This window comes from Hypanus sabinus, chromosome 18 (genome assembly GCF_030144855.1).
Source record: "Hypanus sabinus isolate sHypSab1 chromosome 18, sHypSab1.hap1, whole genome shotgun sequence".
NCBI classification, from domain to species: Eukaryota; Metazoa; Chordata; class Chondrichthyes; order Myliobatiformes; family Dasyatidae; genus Hypanus; species Hypanus sabinus.
This window is the reverse complement of record NC_082723.1, coordinates 78068713-78091878: the sequence shown is the minus strand read 5'-3', so window position 1 is coordinate 78091878 and position 23166 is coordinate 78068713. Positions and strand designations below refer to the sequence as shown.

Below are 23166 nucleotides of genomic sequence, written 5' to 3'. Positions count from 1 at the left end.
TGTGCAATATTTCCAGCGTCTGCAGAAGCTCTTGTGTTTTATACCTCCCGTTGTCAACCAGGTTGCACCTTGACATTTGACACACGGGATGCCTGTTGATATTGGGTACGTTGTTTATGGGAGGTTGCTGTGTTAAAGTTGCTGCTGAGATCTCTACCAAAAAAAAATTAACTGTTTCTGAGGCATGCGGCGTGGAACCGGCCCTTGCAGACACTTCAAACGGCAACTGGCCTACCCAGAAATCTCCGCGATTCGGCATCAATGCGCAGGCACAAAGGTCGGCGCTTGATCCCAAATGTGCGCATGCGCGCAGTACACACCGGCTCTGGAGAGTTGGCGGCAGGTAGGAGTGCGACTCTGGGCGGGGGTTCATCAGCCCTGACGTCCAAATCGCGACTGAGGAATAATCGCTATGAGTTCCGAACACGCGTCGCCCCGCGCCCTGGTGCAGTCCCGGTCCTTTTCCTCCCTTTCAACCCCACGATCCGCACCCGGGTCCCGGGGAAGTGTTCTGCTGATGAGCGAAGGAGCTGACGCCATTTCGGCAGCACCGTGACAGATAGATAGGTCTCTCGATCGTGGGGGTTTCTGGGTATTGAGGCAGCCACTTGCAGCATTATCCTTACCAGTTTGTAAGGTGTGTTTGAAAACACAGGTAGTGGAAACAGGAGCGGATTGATCTCTTAAACACTGCCTGAAATGAGTATCTAAATCCAAGATTAGGAGTTTAGAACAATATAGTTCCGAGTTAATCTCGGATGAACAGTCAATTAATCAATTTATAGTCAATTAACAGTCAATCCAGTAAATTAAAATGTCAGTGATGCTGCGGGAGGGGGGTGTAGGGGAACACAACAAAATCCTTCCATAAGTTTTTATTCGTGAGAAGATAAGTTTTGTTCTAGCTTTCCTTTTTCTGGTCCTTTCTACCCATGAGGTCAAAATTTATACCATACTCTCTTCAATAATGATATTGAACATCTTTGTCCCGGTCAACATTGATCTGCAGCTTTCACATCACAAAAGTGGTACTTTCCAATGAGAAAGACTACTGCCCCTCCCCTTCATATTCATTGCATTGTCATTGATGAGTTCACCACCTCAATCTGTCAATCATCTAGGGCAGGGCTCAGTCTCCAGGGTCAGCTCTGTGTTATTTTGTGTTCTTTGTAGTGCCATGGAACATGACCAGAATTTGAAATAATACTAATGGAGAGAGACAAACTGAGCCAAGTCACAGATTGAGCACAGGCAGAAATGACCAGTACTGATGCAAACAAGCAAAAGGTTAGATAATTTGGTGGTCAGCCCTGATGCCTGATGTGTGACCAGTTAGAACATAGAATAGTACAGCACAATACAGGCCCTTTGGCCCACAATGTTGTGCCGACCCTCAAACCCTGCCTCCCATATAACCCCTCACCTTAAATTCCTCCATATACCTATCTAGTAGTCTCTTAAACTTCACTAGTGTATCTGCCTCCACCACTGACTCAGATAGTACATTCCACGCACCAACCACTCTCAGAGTGAAAAACCTTCCTCTAATATCCCCCTTGAACTTCCCTCCCCTTACCTTAAAGCCATGTCCTCTTGTACTGAGCAGTGGTGCCCTGGGGAAGAGGCACTGGCTGTCCACTCTGTCTATTCCTCTTAATATCTTGTACACCTCTGTCATATCTTCTCTCATCCTCCTTCTCTCCAGAGAGTAAATCCCTAGCTCCCGTAATCTCTGATCATAATCCATACTCTCTAAACCAGGCAGCATCCTGGTAAATCTCTGGTAGAAGATAAGGAGTTGATCCTACAACTTGTACTGAACCTCACTGTAACAGTGTGATGTTAGCGCTCAGCATAAGAGACTAAAATTATCTCATCTGAAATGTTGTCCTTCACCCATTTGTGCCTTTTGTAAATCTTTCTACAGGTTAGAAATGGCAAAGAATTTCTGTGTGGTAATCTCAAACACAACAACACGTCAGTTTCCAGTCTCTATCCAGATACTTAAAGAGTGACCAGATATTTCCTTTGTAACACCAATATATCTGTTGTTGATTCTTGGAGATGAAGAAGTATCTCATCCCAGCTGGAAATGTACTTTGTGTCTGAAATGAAGTTTTCTGTTGGAAACAATGAAATCCCCAGGAACTGGGTGCTGAGAAACAACCAGCATTTGCTCACTAGAGATCAATTCCTTAACTGCATCGATTTTGCGAGGGACTCACTACATTTGACACCTGACTTGATGAATTACCAGAGAATTGATAACAGGGAGATATCATTCTGCTGCTCTCAGTGTGGGAAGACATTCACTCACTCAGTCTACCTGCAGTCACATCTATGAATTCACACTGAGGTGAGGCCATTCACCTGATCTGTGTGTGGGAAGTGATCTACTCGGTCATCCCACCTGAAGATACAGGAGCAAGTTCACTCCATACTGAGATGGTTCACTTCTGCTGACTGCAGGAAGTGATTCATTCTATCATCCACGTTGACAATACATCAGAAAATCCTCATCAGTGAGAGACCTTTCAATTCCTATATGTCTGGGAAGGTATTCACTCACTCAGCGCACCGCAGAGACACCAGTGAGTTGACAAGGGAGAGAGACTGCTCAATTGTTCTGTGTCTGGGAAGAGATTCACTTGGTCATCAGACCTGCTCACTCATGAGCAAGTGCACACTCTGGAGAGGCAGTACATCTGCTCTGAATGTGGGAAGGGATTCACTCACTCATCCCATCTAGAGAGATAGAAACGAGTTCATCTGTTAAGTGTGTGGGAAGGGATTCACTCTGCCATCTCACCTACTGGCCATCCAATTAGTTCATACTGGGGAGAGGACATTCACCTGTTCAGACTGTGGGAAGAGATTCACTCGCACCTCACCTACTGGCACACCAGTCAGTTCACACTGGGGAGATGCTGTTCACCTGCTCTGAATGTGGGAAAGGCTTTACAAGGTTACAGCACCAGTGGATTCACTCAGGAGAGAAGCCATTCACCTGTTCTGTTTGTGGGAAGGAATTCACTCGGTTAGCAACTTAGGGAGACACGAATCAGTTCACATGGCAGTGAGGCCGATTGTTTGCTCAGACTATGGGAAGGGATTCTCTCGGTCATCTGAACTGAAGGTACATCAGCAAGCTCACACTGAGGAGAGTCCATTCACCTGCTCAGACTGTGGGAAGGGATTCACTCGGTCATCTCACCTGCTGGCGCACCAGTTAGTTCACACTGGGGAGAGGCCATTCACATGCTCAGATTGTGGGAAGGGATTCACTCAGTTAAGCAACCTACGGACACACCAATTTGTTCACACTGGGGAGAAGCCATTCGTCTGCTCAGACTGTGGAAAGGAATTCACTCGGTCCACTGATATGAAGCGACATCAGCGAGTTCACACAGGGCAGAGACCATTTATCTGCTCAGCCTGTGGGAAGGGATTCACTCAGTCATCTCACTTAATGGCACACAAGTTAGTTCACACTGAGGGGAAGCAGTTCACCTGCTCAGACTGTGGGAAGGGATTCACTCAGTCATCCACTCTTCTGGCACACTACAGAATTCACACAGGGGAGAGACCGTTCACCTGCACAGACTGTGGTAAGAGATTCAATCGGTCATATAAGCTGAAGGTTCATAAGCGAGTTCACACTGGGGAGAGACCATTCACCTGCTCAGACTGTGGGAAGGGATTCTCTCGATCAGATCAACTAAAGGTTCATCAACAAGTTCACACTGGGGAGAGAGCATTCACCTGTTCAGTCTGTGGGAAGGCATTCACTCGATCCTATAAACTGAAGGTCCATCAGCGAGTTCACACTGGGGAGAGGCCATTCACCTGCTCAGACTGTGGGAAGGGATTCATTCACTCATCCAGACTTGTGACACACTATCAAGTTCACACAGGGGAAAAGAATTAAATAAGCTACACGCTGGATATTTAACCTTCACAGTTACTGAATTCACAGGCAAGTTCAAAAGTGAGCGTTGGTGTTCATCTCTAATGCTGCTGCTCATCACACCCAGTTCTGCACCCTGGTCACTGGACGTGGGAGGAATTTTTTCTGCTTATGTTCACCTTTAACGGGACTGTACAGATTTCCTTTTAGTTACCTGCATGACTTTCTGCATATTGAAGAAGAGGCAAGATAACTGAATTTATGTTTTACATGTTCTGTGTCCTGTGATCTCTAGGCCAAGGAAGAGTGACATTGGTAGTTCACCTCCTCATTCCCTGCTCATTTCAACCCAGCTCATTTCAACTGCTATGTGTCATTTGCACTGCTGAAGAGCTGTATCTCACACAGGTCAGTTGTTACAGTACACCGCTGTCCTCTAAAGTCTGAAAGTAGAATGGAGAACCATGAGTTGGATGTTCAGTGGAACAGAATCAGAAAGCAGAGACAGGTCGGTTCAGGGGAGAGTTTGGGGCTCTGGACAGAGATACGGTAGGAGCAGATGCTGATGAGCAGGATAACAGATCTGGTGCGTGGCAACGAATGGCAGAATAAAAGCATTTGGGAGCTGATTGATGAAAAAAGTAATAGGTTGACTTTAATGTTTGACACACAGTGTCTGTTAACTTTGAGTATATTGCCTATGGGAGCTTGCTGTGTTAAATTGCCTACCAAGTTGTCATAAAAACTATTGATGACTGGGTGATAGTATTTGGCAGAAGGGAGGTAATGCTTCTAAACCCTTTGAATGGCACTATTCTTGCCAAGAAATCTGTGAGCTTTAGAACATACTGTCACTGGGAACCAAGTGCGCAGGTGCCAAAGGTCTGTTGGATCCAACTGTTTAATTTTCATTTTCATTTTCTTTGCAGTTTAACAACTAATTATCTGCTTGTATTTTAAGTAGGCTGTGTGTGCAGAACAGTTTAATATGCCTCCAGCGGCCATACAAACTATCATTCTGGAGCTTCTTTGTTCTCTTATTCAGTGAGTAAGTGTTTCCTCTGGTTAATTTTTACTGTGGTGCAGACGAAGTACTTTTTAACTACCTAGATTATCGTTATGTTTAGATTTGGAATTTTTGTTATCTTTGGGTATGAAGTAGCTATTTTATGTTAGGGACCTCTTTAGTTTCTCTCTCTTCTTCAAGTAGTAAACTCCTGTCACTGTTGCTGTCAACTTATAATAAAACAATTATGAAGTGACAAGTTTCTTGCCTTGTTCCTGACCTCTGAAGTTGGAGTTAAATACCCACATGAGCCAATTGGCATGGTCAGCAGGATTTAGATCTCAGAATAATCCAAGATAAAGGGAGAAAGTTTGGTGTCTAAAGAAAGGGGATAAGAATTTACTTTCATGTTTCAAATTTGTCAGAGAAGAAAAAACTAATTTTGGCATCATTAGATGGAAAGCAGGATGGAGGACTGTTGTGTAGATGTTTTTAAAAACATCTGTTAAAAAGAAACGTGATCTGGTAGAGCATCAAAAATAAATTTGGAGAAGCATGGCACAGAGATTAAAAAATAATAAATTTGTGCAATCTAGCAGAGCATGGGGAAAATATTAGATTTGAGCTGGACAACCTGTTAAAATTTCAAGATCGTGGTCAAAGTAAAAGTACGTATGTTTTTAAGATAGAATCAGAACAATGGCCAATGTCCTGAAACATTTAATTTTGATAAGATTATTAAAATATTCCATCAATGTTGAATGTAATGAAAAATGGCCCCTAGCTGATATTGTGAATGTATGCATAAGACATAAAACATAGAATAGTACAGCACATTGCAGGCCCTTCGGCCCACAGTGTTGTACTGACCTTCAAACCCTGACTCCCATATAAACCCCCACCTTAAATTCCTCCATGTACCTAACTAGTAGTCTCTTAAACTTCACTAGTGTATCTGCCTCCACCACTGACTCAGGCAGTGCATTCCATACACCAACCACTCTCAGAGTGAAAAACCTTACTGTAATATCCCCCTTGAACTTCCCTCCCCTTACCTTAAATTCATGTCCTCTTGTACTGAGCAGTGGTGCCCTGGGGAAGAGGCGCTAGCTGTCCACTCTGTCTATTCCTCTTAATATCTTGTACACCTCTATCATGTCTCCCCTCATCCTCTCCAAAGAGTAAAGCCCTAGCTCCCTTAATCTCTGATCATAATCCATACTCTCTAAACCAGGCAGCATCCTGGTAAATCTCCTCTGTACCCTTTCCAATGCTTCCACATCCTTCCTATAGTGAGGTGACCAGAACCGGACACAGTACTCCAAGTGTGGCCTAACTAGAGTTTTATAATGCTGCATCATTACATCGCGTCTCTTAAACTCTATCCCTCGACTTATGAAAGCTAACATCCCATAAGCTTTCTTAACTACTCTATCTACCTGTGAGGCAACCTTCAGGGATCTGCGGACATGTACCCCCAGATCCCTCTGCTCCTCTACACTACCAAGTATTCTGCCATGTACTTTGTACTCTGCCTTGGAGTTTGTCCTTCCAAAGTGTACTACCTCACACTTCTCTGGTTTGAACTCCATCTGCCACTTCTCAGCCCACTTCTGCATCCTATCAATGTCTCTCTGCAATCTTCGACAATCCTCTACACTATCTACAACACCACTAACCTTTGTGTCGTCTGCAAACTTGCCAACCCACCCTTCTACCCCCACATCCAGGTCGTTAATAAAAATCACAAAAAGTAGAGGTCCCAGAACAGATCCTTGTGGGACACCACTAGTCACAACCCTCCAATTTGAATGTACTCCCTCCACCACAACCCTCTGCCTTCTGCAGGCAAGACAATTCTGAACCTACCTGGCCAAACTTCCCTGGATCCCATGCCTTCTGATTTTCTGAATAAGCCTACCATGTGGAGCCTTGTCAAATGCCTTACTAATATCCATGTGGGTCACATTCACCGCACTACCCTCATCTATATGCCTGGTCACCTCCTCAAAGAACTCGTATCAGGCTTGTTAGGCATGATCTGCCCTTCACAAAGCCATGCTGACAGTCCCTGATCAGACCATGATTCTCTAAATGCCCATAGATCCTATCTCTAAGAATCTTTTCCAACAGCTTTCCCACCACAGACATAAGGCTCACTGGTCTATAATTACCTGGACTATCCCTACTACCTTTTTTGAACAAGTGGACAACATTCGCCTCCCTTCAATCCTCCGGTACCATTCCCGTGGACAACGAGGACATAAAGATCCTAGCCAGAGGTTCAGCAATCTCTTCCCTCGCCTCGTGGAGCAGCCTGGGGAGTATTCCATCAGGCCCTGGGGACTTATCCATCCTAATGTATTTTAACAACTCCTAACAACTCCTCTCCCTTAATATCAACATGCTCCAGAACATCAACCTCACTCAAACTGTCCTCACCGTCATCAAGTTCCCTCTCAGTGGTGAATACCGAAGAGAAGTATTCATTGAGGACTTCGCTCACTTCCACAGCCTCCAGGCACATCTTCCCACTGTTATCTCTAATTGGTCCTACCTTCACTCCTGTCATCCTTTTGTTCTTCATGTACAATGTCCTGTGTATGTTACTCAAAATGGCCTCTTTGGTTTGTTACAAGTAGGAATGCTTCTTTGTCGGATAAGTGTTTCTCTCGCCGTTGTTTCACTTTAGAATGGCTGATATGGTAATTGTATTCATTTGTTAATCAATGGGGAATGTTATTGTGTCTTGTGATGCTGGGAACTTAGGGGAGGGGTTTTCGCGGGTTTTTTGGCGGGAGGAAGACGTCGAGGAAGGTGGACGTGTGCTGCACTGCTTGGAAGACCCCCGGGCGTGGTCCTAGGTGCGAAGACATGGAGGTTGGAGGCAAGTGACGAGGGGTTGAATGGTTCGTTGATTGAGCTCCAACGAGTGCACTAAACAGACTGAACTTTGATAAGTTGGCGCCTTTTGTTTTTTTCCTTGTATATATATATATATTGTATTGCCTACTACTCTTTTAATTTTAGTAAACTCTTTAAAGTGTATGTCATAACGGTATTTGTTGTGGGTTTGATACTGTTGGCATAAAACTCATAAAAGGCATAAAACTCGATTCTCACAGCACCTGCATGTACGGGAGGTGGGTTGGTGAGTGGCTGGATCTCCTTTTTCCCCTAGACATATACCAGCCTGTTGGGTAAGGGATACATTCACATAATTGAAGAATGCCTTGGGGTTTTCCTTTACCCTACTCGCCAAGGCCTTCTCATGCCCCCTTCTTGCTCTTCTCAGCCCCTTCATAAGCTCCTTTCTTGCTACCCTATATTCCTCAATAGACCCATCTGATCCTTGCTTCCTAAACCTCATGTATGCTGCCTTCTTCCAGCTGACTAGATTTTCCACTTAACTTATCACCTTCACCCTACCATTTTTTATATTTCTCACTGGGACAAATTTATCTCTAACATCCTGCAAGAGATCCTTAAACATCGACCACATGTCCATAGTACATTTCCCTGCAAAAACATCATCCCAATTCACACCCGCAAGTTCTAGTCTTATAGCCTCATAATTTGCCCTTCCCCAATTAAAAATTTTCCTGTCCTCTCTGATTCTATCCTTTTCCATGATAATGCTAAAGGCCAGGGAGCAGTGGTCACTGTCCCCCAGATGCTCACCCACTGTCAGATCTGTGACCTGACCTGGTTCGTTACCTAATACTAGATCTAGTATGGCATTCCCCCTAGTCGGCCTGCCAACATACTGTGACAGGAATCCATCCTGGACACACAGGAATCCATTCCTGCCCTGGTGCCAGCCAAGTCTCTATAATGGCCACTACATCATAATTCCATGTATGTATCCAAGCTCTCAGTTCATCACCTTTGTTCCTGATGCTTCTTGCGTTGAAGTACACACACTTTAGCTCTTCTACCTTATTACCTTTATACCCTTTATTTTGCTGCTCTTTCCTCAAAGCCTCTCTATATGTTAGACACACAAAATGCTGGTGGAACACAGCAGGCCAGGCAGCATCTATAGGGAGAAGCACTGTTGACGTCTTGGGCTGAGACCCTTCGTCAGGATGAAATGTTGACAGCGCTTCTCCCTATAGATGCTGCCTGGCCTGCTGTGTTCCACCAGCATTTTGTGTGTGGAGTTGGAATTTCCAGCTTCTGTAGATTTCCTCGTATTTGCTATATATGTTAGATCTGGCTTTACTCCATGCACTTCTTTCACTGCTCTATCGCTCCGAGTCCCATCACCCTTGCAAATTAGTTTAAACCATGCTAGCAAACCTACCAGCAAGGATATTGCTCCCCCTCGAGTTCAGGTGCAACCCATCCAATCTGTACAGGTCCCACCTTCCCTAGAAGAGATCCCAATGATCCAAAAATCTAAAACCCTGTCCCTTGCACCAACTCCCCAGCCACGCATTCAACTGCCATCTCCTCCAATTCTTACCATCGCTATCACGTGATATTGGCAGCAATCCTGAGAATGCCACCCTTGAGGTCCTGTTCTTCAGCCTTCTGCCTAGTTCCCAAAACTCACACTTCAGGACCTCATCCCTCTTCCTGCCTATGTCGTTGGTCCCAACATGTATCACGACCTCTGGTTGCTTTCCCTCTCATACCAGGATGTCATGCACCTGGTCAGAGACATCCCGGCTGAGACATGCTTCTACTGATTTAGAGATAAGATCCTTTGGTTGGTTTGATCAAATGTGAATGTGATTAAAATAAAGAGTTATTGGGATGAGTAAAGTATTTTACTAATTGAAAGGAACACATATCTTGTGGTAAATTACAAAAACAGCATGATAGACAGACATACTTTATTGATCCCGAGGGAAATTGTGTTTCGTTACAGCCACGCCAACCAAGAATAGTGAAGAGATATAGCAATATAAAATCATAAATAATTAACTAACTAATTAATTAATTAAGTTGATCATGCCAAGTGGAAATAAGTCCAGGACCAGCCTATTGGCTCAGGGTGTCTGACACTCTGAGGGAGGAGTTGTAAAGTTTGATGGCCACAGGTAGGAATGACTTCCTATGACACTCAGTGTTACATCTCGGTGGAATGAGTCTCTGGCTGAATGTACTCCTGTGCCTAACCAGTACATTATGGAGTGGATGGGAGTTATTGGCCATAATGGCATGCAACTTGGACAGCATCCTCCTTTCAGACACCATTGTCAGAGAGTCCAGTTTGTTGATTCTGTTGGTGTCTGCTACCCTCAGCCTGCTGCCCCAGCACACAACAGCAACAGCACTGGCCACCACAGCCTCGTAGAACATCCTCAGCATCATCCAGGAGCTGCTAAAGGACCTCAGTCTCCTCAGGAAATAGAGACGGCTCTGACCCTTATAGATAGCCTCAGTGTTCTTTGACCAGTCCAGTTTATTGTCAATTTGTATCCCAGGTATTTGTAATCCTTCACCGTGTCCACACTGAGCCCTTGGATGGAAACGGGTCACCGGTGCCTTAGCCCTCCTCAGGTCCACCACCAGCTGCTTAGTCTTTTTCACATTAAGCTGCAGATGATTCTGCTCGCACCATGTGATAAAGTTTCCCACCATAGCCCTTCAGCTTCATCTCCCTTGCTGATGCATAAAACTATGGCTGAGTCATCAGAAAACTTCTGAAGATGGCAAGCCTCTGTGCAGTAGTTGAAGTCCAAGGTGTAGATGGTGAAGAGAAAGGGAGACAGGACAGTCCCCTGTGGATCCCCAGTGCTGCTGACTACTCTGTCTGACACACAGTGTTGCAAGCACATGTACTGCGGTCAGCCAGTCAGGTAATCAATAATCCATGACACCAGGGAAGCATCCACCTGCATCACTGTCAGCTTCTCACCCAGCAGAGCAGGGCGGATGACGTTGAACACACTGGAGAAGTCAAAAAACATGATGCTCACAGTGTTCGCCAGCTTGTGGGCATAGACGCAGTTCAGCAGGTAGATGATGGCATCCTCAACTCCTAGTCGGGGCTGATAGGAGAACTGGAGGGAGTCTAAGTGTGGCCTAACCATAGGCCAGAGCTGCTCTAGAACAAGCCTCTCCAGGGTCTTCATGATGTGGGAGGTCAATGCCACCAGTCTGTAGTCATTGGAGCCAGTGGGGCATGGTCTTCAGTGCAGGAACGAGGCAGGACATCTTCCACAGCACGGGAACCCTCTGAAGACTTAGGCTCAGGTTGAAGACATGGTGAAGTACTCCACATAGCTGGGGGGCACCATCCGGGCCTGCAGCCTTGCTTATGTGGAGACATTTCAGCTGTCTTCTCACCTGTTCAGCTGTGAAGCCCACTGTGGTGGTTTCAGGTGTAGGAGGGGTGTAGTCACGAGAGCAGGGTGGGGGTAGTGACAGTAAAATGTGTAAAGAGCAGTTCTTTGCATTAACCGAGTGAGTGAAAGAACAAGACAGTAATTCAGTTAAAGTCACAAACACAAAATGCTGGTGGAACGTGTGTTTGTGAGTGTTGCTCTGGATTTCCAGCATCTGCAGAATTTCTTGTGTTTTTAATTCAATCGATGTGCATTGTTTGGGGCTCAGAAACAAATTTGAACAATATCAGAATGTGCAGGTGCAACTAAAAGTGGGCAGACCTACTCGTGATGCTGCCAGAACGCTACTGCTGGTGCTTCACCCAGGAAAGCACTGACTTCGCAGCTCCACCATAAGAAACATAATGGACTCCCTATGCAGCGCCACCATCTGAATTCCAGATAATTACATCAAACAGTCTCTGGAGACCGACTTTGTGGGTGGCACACAGAAGACACTGGAGGAACTCAGTAGGTCAGACAGCAACTATGGAAAAGAGTAAACAGTGTACTTTTCAGGCTGAGACACTTTGTCAGGATCCATTTTTAATGGAAACATAGAACACCTACAGCACAATACAGGCCCTTTGGCCCACAAGGTTGTACTGAACATGTCCCTGCCCTAGAAATTACTAGGCTTACCTATAGTCCTCTATATTTCTAAGCTCCATGTACCTATCCAAAAGTCTCTTAAAAGACCCTTTCGTATCCACCTCCACTGCCTTTGCCAGCAGCCCATTCCACGCACTCACTACTCGCTGAGTAAAAAACCTACCCCGACATCTCCTCTGTACCTACTCCCGAGCACCTTAAACCTGTGTCCTCTTGTGGTAACCATTTCAGCCTTGGGAAAAAGCCTCTGACCATCCTCACGATCAATGCATCTCATCATCTTATACACCTCTATCAGGTCACCTGTCATCCTCTGTCGCTCCAAGGAGAAAAGTTCACTCAACGTATCCTAATAAGACATGCAACATCCGGGCAACATCCTTGTAAATCTCCTCTGCACCCTTTCTATGGCTTCCACATCCTTCCTGTAGTGAGGCGACCAAAACTGAGCACAGTACTCCCAAGTAGGTCTGACCAAGATCCTATATAGCTGTAACATTACCTCTCAGCTCCTAAATTCAATTCCGTGAATGAGGAAGGCCGATACACTACGCCTTGTTAACCACTGAGTCTTACCATTAATACTATATTCTGCCATCATATTTGACCTACCAAAATGAACCACTTCACACTTATCTGAATTGAGCTCCATCTGCCATTTCTCAGCCCAATTTTGCATCCTATCAATGTCCCACTGTAACCTCTGACAGCCCACCACACTATTCACAACATCTCCAACCTTAGTGTCATCTCAAAACTTACTAACCCATCCCTCCACTTCCTCATCCAGGTCATTAATAAAAATCACGAAGAGTAAGGGTCGCAGAACAGATCCCTGAGGGCACTCCACTGGTGACCAATCTCCATGCAGAATATGACCCGTCGACAACCACTCTTTGCCTTCTGTGGGCAAGCCAGTTCTGGATCCAAAAAGCAATGTCCCCTTGGATTCCATGCCTCCTTACTTTCTCAATAAGCCTTGCATGGGGTACCTTATCAAATGCCTTGCTGAAATCCAAATACACTACATCTATTGCTCTTCCTTCATCAATAAGTTTAGTCACATCCTCAAAAAATTGAATCAGGCTCGTAAGGCACGACCTGCCTTTGACAAAGCCATGCTGATTATTCCTAATCATACTATACCTCTACAAATGTTCATAAATCCTGCCTCTCAGGATCTTCTCCATCAACTAACCAACCACTGAGTTACGACTCACTGGTCTATAATTTCCCGGTCTATCTCTACTCCCTTTCTTGAATAAAGGAACAACATTTGCAACCCAACAATCCTCTGGAACCTCTGCCGTCCCTACTGATGCAAAGATTATCGCCAGAGGTTCAGCAATCTCCCTTGCCTCCTACAGTAGCCTGAGGTACATCTCATCCGGGCCCGGTGACTTATCCAACTCGATGCTTTCCAAAAGCTCCAGCACATCCTCTTTATTGATATCCACGTGCTCAAGCTTTTCAATCGGCTGCAAGTCATCACTATTATCACCAAGAGCCTTTTCCATAGTGAATACTGATGTAAAGTATTCATTAAGTACCTCTGCTATTTCCTCCGGTTCTATACACACTTTCCAACTGTGATAAGTCCTATTCTTTCACGTGTTATTCTCCTCTTCACGTACTTGTAGAATGCCTTGGGGTTTGCCTCAATCCTGCCCACCAAGGCCTTCTCTTGGCCCTTTCTGGCTCTCCTAATTTCCTTCTTAAGCTCCCTCCTGTTAGCCATATAATCTTCTAGATCAGTAACATTGCCTAGCTCCCTGAACCTTTTGTAAGCTGTTCTTCTTGACCAGATTTATTACAGCCTTTGTACACCACAGTTCCTGTACCATAACTTCCCTGTCTCATTGGAACGTACCTTTGCAGAACTTCACACAAATATTCCCTGAACATTTGCCACATTTCTTCCATACTTTTCTTGAGAGCATCTGTTTCCAATTTAAGCTTCCAGTTTCCTGCCTGATAGCCTCATAATTCCCCATACTCCAATTAAGCGCTTTTCTAGCTTGTCTATTCGTGTCTCTCTCCAGTGTTATGGTAAAAGAGATAGAATTATGATCACTATCTCCAAAATGACACCAGACCAGGTTCATTTCCCAATACCAAATCAAATACAGCCTCTCCTCTTGTAGGCTTATCTACATATTGTGTCAAGAAACCTTGCTATACACACCTAACGAACTCCACCCCATCTAAACCCCTTGCTCTAGGGAGATGCCAATCGATATTTGGGAAATGAATATCTCCCATCACAATAACTCTGTTATTATTACACCTTTCCAGGATCTGTTTCCCTATCTGCTCCTCGATATCCCTGATACTATTGGGCAACCTATAAAAAACAGCCTATAAAGTTATTGACCCCTTCCTGTTCCTAACGTCCACCCACAGAGTCTCCACAGACAATCCCTCCTTTTCACCTTTTCTGCAGCTGTGACACCATCTCCGATCAACAGTGTCATGCCCCCACCTCTTTTGCCTCCCTCCCTGTCCTTTCTGAAATATCTAAAACCCAGCACTTGAAGTAACCATTCCTGTCCCTGAGCCATCCAAGTCTCTGTAATGGCCACCATATCATATCTCCAAGTACTAATCCATGCACTAAGCTCATCCACTTTGTTCACAACACTCTTTGCGTTAAAATAGATACATCTCAAACCTTTGGTCTGAGCGCATCCCTTCATGATCACCTGCCTATCCCCCCTCACGTTGTCTCCTATCTTTCTCTATTTGAGAGCCCTTCCCCGGTCTCTTCATTGGCACCTGAGAACATTTCTATCACATACAAACCTTTGATTTCTGTCCACACAAGCAGTCCTCACATGACCTTTATCCTCCTCCACCTCACCATCTGCTCCAACACTGTGGTTCCTCTCCTCTTGCAAATCTAGTTTAAACCCCCCAGAGCAGCACTAGCTTACCTACCCGCAAGGATGTTAGTCCCCTTCCAGTTCAGCTGCAAACCGTCCCATTGGAAGAGGTCCCACCATCTCTGGAATAAAGCCCAATTGTCCAGAAACATGAAGCCCTCCCTCCTGCACCATCACCTCAGCCACGTATTTAGCTGCATTATCTTCCTATTTCTAGCTTCACTAGCATGTGGCACGGGGCGCAATCCTGAGATTGCAACCCTGGAGGTCCTGTCCTTCAACTTTGCACCAAATCTCTAATCTCTCTTTGCAGGACCTCCTCCTTCTTCCTATCCATGTCATTGGTCCCTACATGGACCACAACATCTGGCTGCTCAACCTTCGTCTTGAGAATACCGAGAACTGGATCGGAGATATCGCAGACCCTGGCAACAGACCATCTGAGATTCTCAATCTCTCCCACAGAACCTCTTATCTGTCCCCCTAACTATCAAATCCCCTATCCCTACTGCTCTCCTCTTTTTTTCTCTTTCCTTTCTGAGCTGAGGGTCCAGTCTCAGTGCCAGAGAATGGACCACTACAACTTGTCCCTGGTAGGTCGTCCCTACCAACAGCATCCAAAATGGTATACTTATTGTTAATGGGAACGGCCACAGGGGTGCTCTGCTCTTTCTGTCTAATCCCCTTCCCTCTCCTGACAGTCACCAGCTACCTGCCTCCTGACTTTTAGGGGTGACTATCTCCCTGAAACTCCTGCCTATTTCTGCCTCTGCCTCATGAATGTATTGTCAGGCTGGTGGCAAACTGTTGCTGAACCACTCAACAATCTGCTGAAGGGCAGCAATTGCTCAGACAACCCTGTGATGCTTAATGAAGAACAATTGAAAGCTTTTGAAACTTTAAAGGTAACATTGTCTATTGCACCTGCATTAAAAATCCCTAATACAGATAAATCATTTACCCTGTATGTCACCGATAAACACACGATAACAGATTTAGTTCAAGTACATGGAGATTGACAGTGTTGGAACTGGTTGTTCTTTGTTTTCATGTAAGATATTAATTGAATTAATGAGTTTTTAGCTAGACTGAATTTCCAGTTTCACTAAGATATAACTTGTATTTTTAACTTACATTGTTCACAATATGTGGTTTTGGACGCCAGCTACTGGTGGCAAATCATTTATATAATGGTGTAGCTTTCATTTTTTTATTGGCTGAGTGTTAAATAGACTATACCTGTGTGTCTTCCAATAAGCCCTCTCTTATACCTGGAATTTGCCTTATTTCAGTACAAAAGTAAACATGAGGAAATCTGCAGATGCTGGAAATTCAAACAACACACACAAAATGCTAGTGGAACACAGCCGGCCAGGCAGCATCTATAAGGAGAAGCACTGTCGACGTTTTGGGCCGAGACCCTTCATCAGGACTAACTGAAAGGAAAGATACTAAGAGATTTGAAAGTGGGGGGAGGGGGAAATGTGAACTGATAGGAGAAGACCGGAGGGGGTGGGTGAAGCTGAGAGCTGGAAAGGTGATTGGCGAAAGTGATACCGAGCTGGAGAAGGGAAAGGATCATGGGACGGGAGGCCTAGCGAGAAAGAAAGGGGGAGTGGGGAGCATCAAAGGGAGATGGAGAACAGGCAAAGTGATGGGCAGAGAGAGAGAAAAAAACAAACAACTAAATATTGTCAGGGATGGGGTAAGAAGGGGAGGAGAGGCATTAATGGAGGTTAGAGAAGTCAATGTTCAGTACAAAAGTGTCTTGATTCTGCAAGATTATTCTTTAGTTCTTCAGTTTCTGCTGATCTGGCATATTGTCATGTGCTCTGTGCCTGTTTCTTTGTTTTAAACTTTCAATAAACTATTGTGAAGCAACAAGTTTTCAGCTCATTTTTGGAGTCCTAATAGAACCAGCAGGTCAGAAATCATCAGATCCAATAGGATGGTGTTGAAAAACGGTTTGAAATTCCACGGGCAAAGAAGGAACTTTTAGTGCACATAGAACAGGAGGTAAGAATCTCCTCTATTCCTGAGTTGTCAGAGAAGTCATCTGATTCTGATTCAGTATACTGTCCAAAGGAAGTTCACGGGTGAGAAAAAAGCTCTACTTTGTTATTTGTGATGGATCTGAGCTTCTGAAAATATTTTGGGTTCAATTGACATGGTGGGTTGACAGGATTTTTCATACGCAGCTCTAGTAAAATATTGGGTTGTGACTCTATTAATGTTTTGGGTCATTACTCATATAGTTTTGGTCATAACTCTACATTTTTTCTCGCAATTCTAATAACTGTGATTGACATCTAAGTTGAAGACAGTTATTGAGATCAAACTGGAACAATGGCCAAAGTTGCAAAACAAGCTACAGAATCTCCAGCTCGGAGAGAACAGATAACTGAGAGTTGTAGTCCTTACTTAAACCCTTTATGAATTTGATGTGATTAATAAAAAAATCCAGAAGAACTGTACTATTGATGCAGAGTCTAGTGAAAATTGGTCTATGAGTGAAGTTGGAAAGTTGTGGAATAAGAGTCAGAAAATGCAGTTGGGAATTTTTTTAAAAGTGGCTAGTAAGATGTACCCCAGGCTGCTGTGGGAAGTAAGGGAGGCAATTGCTGAGCCTCTGGCAATGATCTTTGTATCATCAATGAGGACAGGAGAGGTTCTGGAGTTGCAGATGTTGTTCCTTTATTCAAGAAAGGGAGTAGAGATAGTTCAGGAAACTATAGACCAGTGAGTCGTACTTCAGTGGTTGGTAAATTGATGGAAAAGATCTTGAGAGGCAGGATTTATGAACATTTGGAGATGCATAATAGCATTAGGAATAGTCAGCATAAAGGCAGGTTGTGCCTTACGAGCCTGATTGAATTTTTTGAGGATGTAACTAAACACATTGATGAAGGTAGAGAAGTAGATGTAGTCTATATGGATTTCAGGAAGACATATGGTAAGTTACCCCATGCAAGGCTTATTGAGAAAGTAAGGAAGCATGGGATCCAAGGGGACCTTGCTTTGTGGATCCAGTTGTAGACAGGGCTTCCACACAGCAAGTATGTGTTGTTCCATGAACTTAGGCTATTTCTGATCATATCACAGGTACACCCATAAGAGTGATGTTTTTCTGGTTCTCAATGGAAATTCCACAATTGTTACTCCATTTAGGGCAATGTAGGGTATGATTACATAAGCTGTGCCCTAAGAATGGTACCTTCTGAACTCGAACAAAAACCAGCTTCTATGGTAAATACATAAGGTTAAACAGGTTTGCCATCTGGTTATGTCTTGGGCTTAAATATGAAAAGGGTCAAATGTGTCATTTCTCAAATCATGTTGATGGTATTCACATAAGTAGAAACATAGAAAAACTACAGCACAATATAGGCCCTTCAGCCCACAATGGTCCACTTTAGAAATTACCTAGGGTTACCCATAGCCCTTTATTTTTCTAAGCCCCATGTATCTATCCAGGAGTCTCTTAAAGGACCCTATCATATCCGTCTCCACCACCTTCACTGGTAGCTCATTCCATGCACTCACTTCCCTCTGCATAAAAATACTTACCCCTGACATCTCCTCTGTACCTACTTCCAAGCACCTTAAAACTGTGCCCTCTGGTGTTATTCATTTCAGCCCTGGGAAAAAGCCTCTGACTATCCACACGATCAGTGCCTCTCATCATCTTATACACCTCGATCAGGTCACCTCTCTGTCGCTTCAAGGTGAAAAGGCCGAGTTCACTCAACCTATTCTCATAAAGCATGCTCCCCAATACAGGCAACATCCTTGTAAATCTCCTCTGCATCCTTTTTATAGTTTCCACATCCTGTAGTGAGATTACCAAAACTGAGCACAGCACTCCAAGTAGAGTCTGACCACACTCCTATATAGCTGCAAATTTACTTCTCAGCTCCTAAATTCAATTCCATGGTTAATGAGGGCCAATGCATCATATGCCTCCTTAACCTGTGCAGCAGCTTTGAATGTACTATGGACTTGGACCCCAAGATCCCTCTGATCCTCCACACTGTCAAGAGTCTTACCATTAATACTTATATTCTGCCATCATATTTGACCTACCAAAATGAACCACCTCACACTTATCTGGGTTGAACTCCATCTGCCACTTCTCAGTCCAGTTTTGCATCCTATTGATGTCCAGCTGTAACCTCTGACAGCCCTCCACTCCATCCACAACACCCCCAACTTTTGTATCATCAGCAAATATTTACAAACCCATCCCTCTGCTTCCTCATCTAGGTCATTTATAAAAATCACAAAGAGAAGGGGTCCCAGAACAGATCCTGAGGTACACCACTTGTTACCGGCCTTTATGGAGAATATGACCCATCTACAACCCCTCTTTGCCTTCTGTGGGCAAGCCAATTCTGGATCCACAAAGCAAGGTGCCCTTGGATCCCATGCCTCCTTCCTTTCTCAATATGCCTTGCATGGGGTACCTTATCAAATGTCTTCCTAGAATCCATATAGACTGCATCTACTGCCGTATCTTCATCAATGTGTTTATTCACATCCTCAAAAACTTCAATCAGGCTTGTAAGGCATGACCTGCCCTTGACAAAGCTATGCTGACTATTCCTAATCATATTATGCCTCTCCAAATGTTCATAATGCCTCTCAGGTTCTTCTCCATTATCTTACCAACCACTGAAGTAACTCTATAGTTTCCAAGGCTATCTCTACTCCCTGTCTTGAATAAAGGAACTACATCTGCAACCCTCCCCATTGATGATGTAAAGGTTATTGCCAGAGGTTCAGCAATCTCCTCCCTCGTCACCCACAGTAGCCTTCGGTAGATCTCATCTGGTCATAGTGACTTATCCAACTTGATGCTTTCCGAAAGCTCCAGCACATCCTCTTTCTTAGTGTCTATATGCTCAAGCTTTTCAATCTGCTCTAAGTCATCCCTACTAGCGCCAAGACCCTTTTCCATGGTGAATACTGAAGCAAAGTATTCATTAAGTATCTCCGCTATCTCCCTGAAATGCATTGAATATTGAAAGGCCTTATTTGGATCTGGAGAGGATGTTTCCTTCAGAAGGCACAGCCTCAGAATAGGACATCTCTTTAGAACAGAGATGAGGAAGAATTTATTTAGCTATAGAGTGGTGAATCTCTGGAATTCATTGCCATGGATGGCCGTGGAGGACAAATCATTGGATAACTTTAAAGCTGAGGGTAATAGGTTTTTGAGCAGCAAAGGTGTCAGAAGTTATGGGGAGAAGGCAGAAGAATGGGGATGAGATGAGAGACTCAAAAGATTGAATGGCTAAATTCTACTGCTATGTCACACGGTCATTTTCAGTACCAGAAGATGCATTTTTTTCTTAATCCCTCTGTGCTAATGAATCAATTTGCCTATTGTCACAGTAGTTCAATGTCAGATGCAATCTCCATGGCTCTTAACACGGCTTTAGACCACCTGGACAACACAAACACTTATGTCAGGATGCTGTTCAGCATTTAATACCATCATTCCCACAATCCTGATTGAGAAGCTGCAGAACCTGGGCCTCTGTACCTCCTTCTGTCATTGGATCCTTGACTTTCTAACTGGAAGACCACAGTTTGTGTGGATTGGTGATAACATATCCTCTTTGCTAACTATCAACACGGGCGCACGTCAGGGGTGTGTGCTCAGCCCACTGCTCTACTCTCTGTATACACGACTGTGTGGCTAGGCATAGCTAAAATAATCATTTATCAGATTATATAATTTCATTTTATTAAAAAAAACTAAAAGAACAAAAAAAGAAAATGGTGTTTGCAACTTTGGGGATCAAAAAAGTGACATGCAGATGACTTTGGAAGTATTCTTCCACTTCTTAAATGCAAGTTCATAAAGTGTTACTGAAAATTAAAATTCAGTTGGACATATGCTTGCACAAAACTTTTTTTTAATAGACTTCAGAAATTGGCAAAGATCAGTACAATTGATTTTCACTGTACAAACCTTGACTCCAGACAGGATGAAGCAATTGTCATTTGCAAACTATGCAACAATTTCTAACTGGCCTCAGGTAATCCCCAGGTAATCTTTAAAATAAGCTACAAGTCATTATGTTTTAATGGCTCACTAGGGTTAAATGTGCCATGAACTTCAAGCTGACCCCTGATTGGATGGCCATACTGCTCTTCTGTTATGGTTAGAAAGACCTGGGTTCCTACTTGCTTGAAGCAAACATCATCATTATGCTCCCGTCTCATGCCACTGCACTGTACAGTCCAGACATCCAAGTCATCTCCTTCTCCATTCTCACCAAATGCACTTATTTCCTGCATGGAAAAGTAAAGATCAGTATTACAATGATCACATCAGAGATCAAAGAAAAGTTACTATCAAAGTACCTATATGTCACCATACACAACCCAGAGGTTTATTTTCCTGCAGGCATACTCCGTAAATCCAACAAACATAATAGAAGTCTCGAAGGTGCAGGACGGTTGCAGAGTGGCGGGTACGAGCAAATCAAGTCCACTCGGCCAGGGCACGAAAGCGGGGTATGAGCCAATGTTTAGCCATCACTGGAGTGGACTTGGAAGCAAAATGATTCTGCAGAACCAAAGTGAGACAGAGTCCTGGTCTGAAAGTCCCAGGGATTGATCAATTTAAACACAGGGCTAATTTGGACAGGTCAGGTATGGGCCGAATCGGAAAGATAGGGCCCAGCCCAAGGTTTGGACAAATTAAGTGCTGGGCCAGATTGAAAAGGTCAGGGTGTTGGGACCAGAGACCAGGAATGAGTTGGTTCAGCTCGCTGTTCCAAAGCTTATTTACCTTTGTGCTGAACTGAGGCTGTGGTTCCAACACCTTATATTCCATCTGGATAGCCTCCAACCTGATGGCCTGAACATCCGATTTGTGGAACTTCTGGTATTGCCTCCCCTCCACCCCCCAATTCCCCATCCCTTTTCCCTCTCTCACCATGTCTACTTGCCTGCCCATCGCCTCTCCCTGGTGCTCATCCCCCGTTTTCCATGGATGAGATTCATTAGATCTATTTATACCCTGGACAAGCAGGGTTTGATCTCCCTTTAAAAGAGGATATTCCAAGGGAAGCTTATATCTAAAATCACAATAAATATATAGTTTATTTATTTGTTTTCTTTTTGGTAGCAGGGTAGAGATACATCTCTACCAAAGGTGTAAGGTGTTCCCTCCACTAGTCCGCAGGTCACCCTTGGGAAATGTGTAGTCTCTGTTCAGCAACTCCTCCCAATCCCATCAGAGTTAATGCAACAACTACGAAAAAAATGTTGTGAACAACTTCAACCTTTGTACAAACGTTTGTACATGGCCTCTCCTACGGTTGGTAGATGATCTCAGTCTTCTTGGAATTGATGTTAAGTCCAAGTTTCATGTATGCACAGTTGAAGGCAGTCAGAATCTGTGGTAGGTGGTTTCCTGGGAGAGCTGCAATATAGTTGTCATCTGTATATTGGAACTCGATGAGGGAACTCGTAGATGTCTTGTTTTTGGACTTGAGATGGGCAAGATTGAAAAGTCTGCCATCTGTTCTGTATAAGATTTCGATTCCTGGGGGTAGGTTGTCCTTGATGATGTGGATGATTGTCGCAATGAAGATGGTAAACAAAGTTGGGGCAATCACGCATCCCTGGTTTACTCCTGATCTGACTTGAAAAGGCTCACAGTTACTGTTGCTGACCATGACTGAGGCAAGCATGCCATCATGGAGGAGTTTCAGGATTCAAATGTAGTTTTCAGGGCATCCATAGGTGGATAGGACATCCCATAGGAGGTCCCTTAATACCGAGTCAAAGGCTTTGGTGAGGTCGATGAATGCGACAACTGACATTAGGCAGACAATCTCTGAGGAGTATCGATAATTGATGGGGGCTGGCCACGTGTCTTGTACAGACACTACCCACTTCTGTAGAAAAATTTACCAAGGATAATCAAAGTTACCACAAACAGCACATCATATGACACGGCACATAATGATGATTCTTTTTTTAGTTAGAGATACACCAGAGTAACAGGCTCTTTTGGTCCAATGACTCCCCCCCGCCACCCCATTACATACTGTGATCATTACCACATTATGTAATCATATCATTGATAGAAGTGAAACTGCTCCTATTTGGAGGAGGCAAATCTGGGGGGGGGGAGCACAGAATGAAAGTGAATGGCAAAAGGATTCAAGATCAACACAAGGAAAGTATTTATGTAGAGGACAATCAGATTCTGGGATGCTCTGCTGTTCTACTGTACACAGAAGGGGAAGAAACCAGTTGCAGTGCTCTTTTGGTCATTACTCTCTTCCTAACATTGTTCAAGCTGGCTGCAAGCATACTCCATGTATTAGAGAAGTTGCAAATGGAACAAAATTGCAAGTATCTTGATGCACCTGGGGCAGCACAGCAGTACAACACTTC

The 23166-nt window shown here is 44.2% G+C and overlaps 1 protein-coding gene and 1 long non-coding RNA gene across 3 annotated transcripts in view; one reads left to right on the top strand and one right to left on the bottom strand.

Moving 5' to 3' along the window:
- Window positions 1-302: 302 nt before the first annotated feature.
- On the top strand, window positions 303-7961 carry LOC132377451 (gastrula zinc finger protein xLCGF3.1-like). 2 transcript variants are annotated; one of them, XR_009506644.1, is made up of 2 exons: window positions 303-4315; window positions 4872-7961. XR_009506644.1 is itself a non-coding variant. In XM_059943733.1 (2 exons), the coding sequence occupies exon 2, from the start codon at window positions 2945-2947 to the stop codon at window positions 3926-3928; it is 984 nt and encodes a 327-aa protein (XP_059799716.1). In that variant the 5' UTR covers window positions 305-343; window positions 1928-2944; the 3' UTR covers window positions 3929-7961. The 2 variants fall into 2 exon arrangements, 1 of the variants encoding a protein (XP_059799716.1); XM_059943733.1 differs by having other exon boundaries at window positions 305-343; window positions 1928-7961.
- A 12767-nt stretch (window positions 7962-20728) lies between these two features.
- Window positions 20729-23166, bottom strand: part of LOC132377450 (uncharacterized) — a 97036-nt gene continuing 94598 nt past the window's right edge. Inside the window, exon 3 of the long non-coding RNA XR_009506643.1 lies at window positions 20729-21045. This is a non-coding gene — a long non-coding RNA (uncharacterized LOC132377450). The remainder of the gene's footprint in view (window positions 21046-23166) is intronic.